This window comes from Chrysochloris asiatica, unplaced genomic scaffold (assembly GCF_000296735.1).
Source record: "Chrysochloris asiatica unplaced genomic scaffold, ChrAsi1.0 scaffold00213, whole genome shotgun sequence".
Lineage (NCBI taxonomy): Eukaryota > Metazoa > Chordata > Mammalia > Afrosoricida > Chrysochloridae > Chrysochloris > Chrysochloris asiatica.
This window is the reverse complement of record NW_006408731.1, coordinates 1991364-1996577: the sequence shown is the minus strand read 5'-3', so window position 1 is coordinate 1996577 and position 5214 is coordinate 1991364. Positions and strand designations below refer to the sequence as shown.

Sequence of the window (5214 nt, the reverse complement as noted above, 5' to 3'; positions counted from 1 at the left end):
ATCCTCTGGGTTTTTGTACAGATCTATCCGAGCAATGGAAAAGGGAAACCAATCCAGTGTCTCTGAATTTCTCCTCCTGGGCTTCTCCAATTGGTCAGGGCAGCAGGCGCTCCTCTTTGCACTTTTCCTGTGTCTCTACTTAACTGGACTGTTGGGGAACTTGCTCATCATGCTGGCTATTGCCTCAGACCATCACCTGCATACACCCATGTATTTTTTCCTTGCCAATCTGTCCTTTGTAGACCTCTGTCTTTGCTCCACTACAGTTCCCAAGATGCTGCTGAACATGCAAACACAGACTCAGTCCATCTCCTATTCTGCCTGCCTGACTCAGATGTACTTTTGTGTGATGTTTGCTAACATGGACAATTTCCTTCTCACAGTGATGGCATATGACCGTTATGTGGCCATCTGTTACCCTTTGCATTACTCCACCATTATGACCCAGCGTCTGTGTGCCTCTCTGGTGGCTGTTCCTTGGGTCATTGCCACTTTGAACCCCCTCTTACACACTCTTCTGATCGCCCGTCTGAACTTCTGCTCTGACAATGTCATCCGCCACTTCTTCTGTGACATCAACTCTCTCCTCCCTCTATCCTGTTCTGACACCAGCCTTAATCAGTTGATGGTTCTGGCTGTAGTGGGGTTGATCTTTGTGGTACCATCAGGGTGTATCCTGGTATCCTATACCCGCATCATTTCTGCTGTGATGAAAGTCCCTTCAGCTCAAGGAAAACTCAAGGCTTTCTCCACCTGTGGATCCCACCTTGCCTTGGTTGTTCTTTTCTATGGAGCAATCACAGGAGTCTACTTGAGTCCTTCATCCAACCACTCAACTGAAAAAGACTCAGCAGCATCTGTGATTTTCATGGTGGTAGCCCCTGTACTGAATCCCTTCATTTACAGCCTAAGAAACAATGAGCTGAAGGGGGCTTTAAAGAAGGCCCTGAGTCCGAGTAAAATCTTCTCCCAGTGAGTTGTACTGGCTGAGGAGTTCAGTGAGATTATCATTTCCATTTCACTATTATAATTACAGAGTCCTGGTGTGGGGCTATAGATCAACACTGGACGGTAAGCCACAAGGTCGGCAATTTAAGCCTACCACCTGCTCCTCCGAAACCTTATATGGGGTAGTTATCGGTCAGAACAGACTCAACGGCATTTATCAAGAGCAACAACATCGTAATTATAAAGATGTTATTAAATATCTTAACAAACTTTACATAACCCGAGTTTCTGTCAAACTCTAGAAATGACAATCACAGCCATTATCCATTTAAGCTCTTCAGAATCAACTCAACAACACTTAACAACAACAACAACAACAACAACAGAGACCATTGATGTGGACAAATATTTATATATAAAGTTCCTGACATGAAAATATGAAATCAACATTCACATGTTTAGTGAACACACTACAGGCAGTGCAGACTAATACATAGGAATAAACACAGGAAGTACGGAATAGAGGATTGCACCATGTCTATCCTTTTCCTAGAGTAGGATGAAGTAGATGACCACATTGTCATATTGTATTGCATAACAAATACAGGGGAATAAAATTGCTGTAAGATGAAATGTCCAAATCATAACTGCAATACAAGGTCAAAGGGAGAAGATATTAGTGAGGATTCTTGATGTGGCACTGTAGGATAAGCATTGTACTGCTAACCACAAGGTCAATGGTTCAAACCCACTAGCTACTCCTTGAAACCCTATATAGGGTCGCTATGAGTCAGAATGACTTGGCAGCACTTAACAAAACAACAGCCACCTTCTTCAGTCTGAAATAGATCAAACATGAAATCAAGCTGCTTTTGTAATTACTAGTGATTGAAATGTGAAAGTTGGAAACAAAGAGTATGATCAATAGTTGGAAAATTTGACCTTGGTTAAGGAAATGGTGCTGGAGTTCACATCATAGAATTTTGCCAGACTTACTATTTATTCCTTGTAAATGCCTTTTTCAATGGTATAACAGGTGACTAACTATACACATGAACCTCACCAGATGGAATACACAGGAATCAAACTGACTCTCTTTGTAGGAAGAGAAGATGGAAAAGTTCTATATCATCAACCAAAACAAGGCCAAGGACAGACTGTGGAAAAGACCATCAATTGCTCATAAGCAAGTTCAGGTTGAAGCTGAAGGAAATTAAAACAACTCCATGAGAGTCAAATATGACCTTGAAAATACCCCACCTAAATTTAGAGACAATCTCAAGAACAGATTTGATGCACAAACAATATTGACCAAAAACCAAGAGTTGTGTTATGACATCAAGAACATCATACCACAAGAAAGCAAAAAGGTAATTTAAAAGACAGGGAAGCAAGAAAAGGCCAAAATAGACATCTGAAGAGTCTCTGAAACTTGATCTTGAGTAGAGAAGCTAAAGTAATTGGAGGAAATGATGAAGTAAAAAACCTGGATAGTAAATTATGAAGGGCAGCTGAAAAAGACAAAGTAAAGCATTATAATGAAATGTGCAAAGACCTGGAGTTAAAAAAAAAACAACAAAAAAACACAAAAGGAAAGAACATGCTCAGCATTTCTTAAGCTGAAAGAATTAAAGAAAAATTTCATGCCTGAAACATCAGTCCTGGTGTGGCATCAGGGGGAGACAAGACATCCTAAGACACAGAGCTCTGTGTGAACATGTGGTGGACAACCCTGTGGAATGTGGAGTTTGAAGCAACCTTAAGGAAGACCAAGGGTCCAGCTCTTTATCACCTCCCATCTTCCACCCCTTCACCCAGAAGATCCCTATATATACTGCACTGACATTCCCAGAAGGGAATTTCCTCCTCACTAACGTGACCATATCAAAGATCCCACTTCCGTGGTGTTCAGGTCAGTCTGAGGCAGCAATGATTGGGCATTGTAACTGACAGCATGTAACAACAACAAATAAGGCACAAATTGGCGGACTTACAAGCTTTCATGACGGCGCTTAGTGTCAGAACAAGGGGACTAAGACAGAAACCCTACTGAATGGGTTTCCTTTTGTCAAGATGGGTTCGGTTATGAAAAGGTTAGGATTATATGATTCAACTTCAAGTAATTGTTATCAGGTCTAATGGCAATTGGGACAACTATAAATGCAGCTCTGGTAGCGTAGTGGTTACAAATTGGGCTGCTAACCTCAAGGTCGGCAGTTCGAAACTGCCAGCGGTTCCGCAGGAGAAAGATGAGGCGTTCTGCTCCCGTAAAGATTTACAGCCTTGGAAACCCTGTGCAGGGTCGCTATGAGTCGGAACCGACTCCACGGTACTTAACAACAACAACAACAACATAAATGCAGAAGAGATGTCACTAAAGGTAGGGAGCAGTTAATCTGTCATTTTAGAAACAGATGACCCTAGGGCCATCAAGAGGGAGGAAAATGAGAGAAACGAGGGATCCTAACCAGAAAAGCAGTGAAAACAGAGACAGTGACAGAGGCAATGACATGGAGAGACAGAAGAGCAGAAAACTATAAGCACATGGACTGAGAAAGGCAGTATACCTGAGGGCAAGAGGATGGCTTTCAAAATGTACCCTTTGGACATTTAAACAAATATATATTTTCAATGTGGACATTAAAAATAGTAATAAAAAAGATTAACAGAGGTAAATACTGTTAGCTGAAGGAGCTCTGGTAGTATAGTGGTTACAAATCAGGCTGCTAATCTCACGGCCAGCAGTTCAAAACTACTAGCTGTTCCGCAGGAGGAAGATGAGGCTTTCTTCTCCCACAAAGATTTACAGCCTTGGAAACCCTGTTCAGGGTCGCTATAAGTCAGAACCAACTCCACAGCACGTAACAACTGTTAGCTGAAGGTGCATGGAGGACATTGTAATCATTACAATGATTTACAGAATGTAAGGTTGATATTCTGCCAAGATTTCACTAACTCAATTCACAATAGAAGTTTTTTAATTTTTAACTTGCATGTGATATTAATGATATTGTCCAATAATTTATGCATTCTGTTGGGTCATCTCTCTTTGGAATAGGCACAAATATGGAACTCTTCCAATCAGTTGACCAGGTAGTTGTCTTCCAAATTTCTTTGCATAGATGAGTGAGTGCCTCTAGTGTGACATAATTTGTGGAAAGATGTCAATTCATATTCCATAAATTCCCAGGATCTTGCTCTTTGTCAATGCTATCAGTGCACATTGGACTTCTTCCCTTAGTACCATTGGCTCTTGATTATATGCTATCTCTTGAAATGGTTGAACATTGACACTTTCTTTTTGGTACAGTGACTCTGTGTATTCTTTCCATCTTCTTTTAATGGTTTCTGTATCATTCAACATTTTGCCCATCAAATCCTTCAATATTTCAAGTCAAGGCTTGAATATTTTCTTCAGTTCTTTCTGGTCTTCCTTTGTAGTTTTCATACCTTTATTTCCCCCCATTTTAGATAACAAATGTTTCAATTGTGCATTGCAGTCGCTACCAAACTATTACTCTGAGGATGATATGCAATATGATACACCCTGTGGACTATGAGGTGTGGTCCTTATTCTGAAGAAATGTAATTAAGTGGCCTAAATTAGTACAGTATCTTTTGTTCCAGTCCCTTAAAAGTGTTTTTGGCATTTCATCTATCACAGACATGCAAAACCCTGTCCAGAGTAAGTATATATTCCTGTAAGGACTCCTTTGTAGCCACCTGGTGCCACTGGTGTCATTTGCTCAATATAATTGGCTTACCAACTATATACAGGGCCTCTCCCCTCCTGGGGAATCTACCCTAAAGCTACCTCCAACCTCTTTCTAGTTGGTAGAAAAAGTAGTCCTTATTGGCATTTTGTGTCTCACAAGGTGCAAGAGGCATGAATCTAGATTCAACCCATCTCTGCATTGTTGCAGCACCCTTCTGTCTACTCATATCATGGACCCAATTGGCCACCTCAAGTGAGAATACCAAGAGGTCCACTTGCTGATTCCAATTGTCTTCCTATCCAGGAAGTCGTTTCTTCTCATTGGCATGGAAATATCCTACTCTAATGCATCCTCTGTAATCCTAGTGTGATTTCTACCTTGGTGTCCCGATAACAGTTTAACTTTTCATCGACCATTTGCCTGACCATTGGCCACTGTCCATGTATCAGAAAAAGTCCAAACATATTAAGCCATTATTATGGAGACCTGGTGTGGTACTGCAGGATAAGCACTCAACTAGAAGGTCAGTTTGAATCACAAGGTCAGTGGT

The 5214-nt window shown here is 41.0% G+C and overlaps 1 protein-coding gene across 1 annotated transcript; it reads left to right on the top strand.

Moving 5' to 3' along the window:
- LOC102817953 (olfactory receptor 1F12-like) lies at positions 1 to 976 on the top strand. The gene has a single exon (XM_006872794.1). The coding sequence runs from the start codon at positions 35 to 37 to the stop codon at positions 974 to 976; it is 942 nt and encodes a 313-aa protein (XP_006872856.1). The 5' UTR covers positions 1 to 34.
- Positions 977 to 5214: the final 4238 nt, after the last annotated feature.

Excerpts from the sequence above, each read along its gene's own strand:
- LOC102817953 (XM_006872794.1), top strand. The coding sequence starts at position 35 with ATGGAAAAGGGAAACCAATCCAGTGTCTCTGAATTTCTCCTCCTGGGC.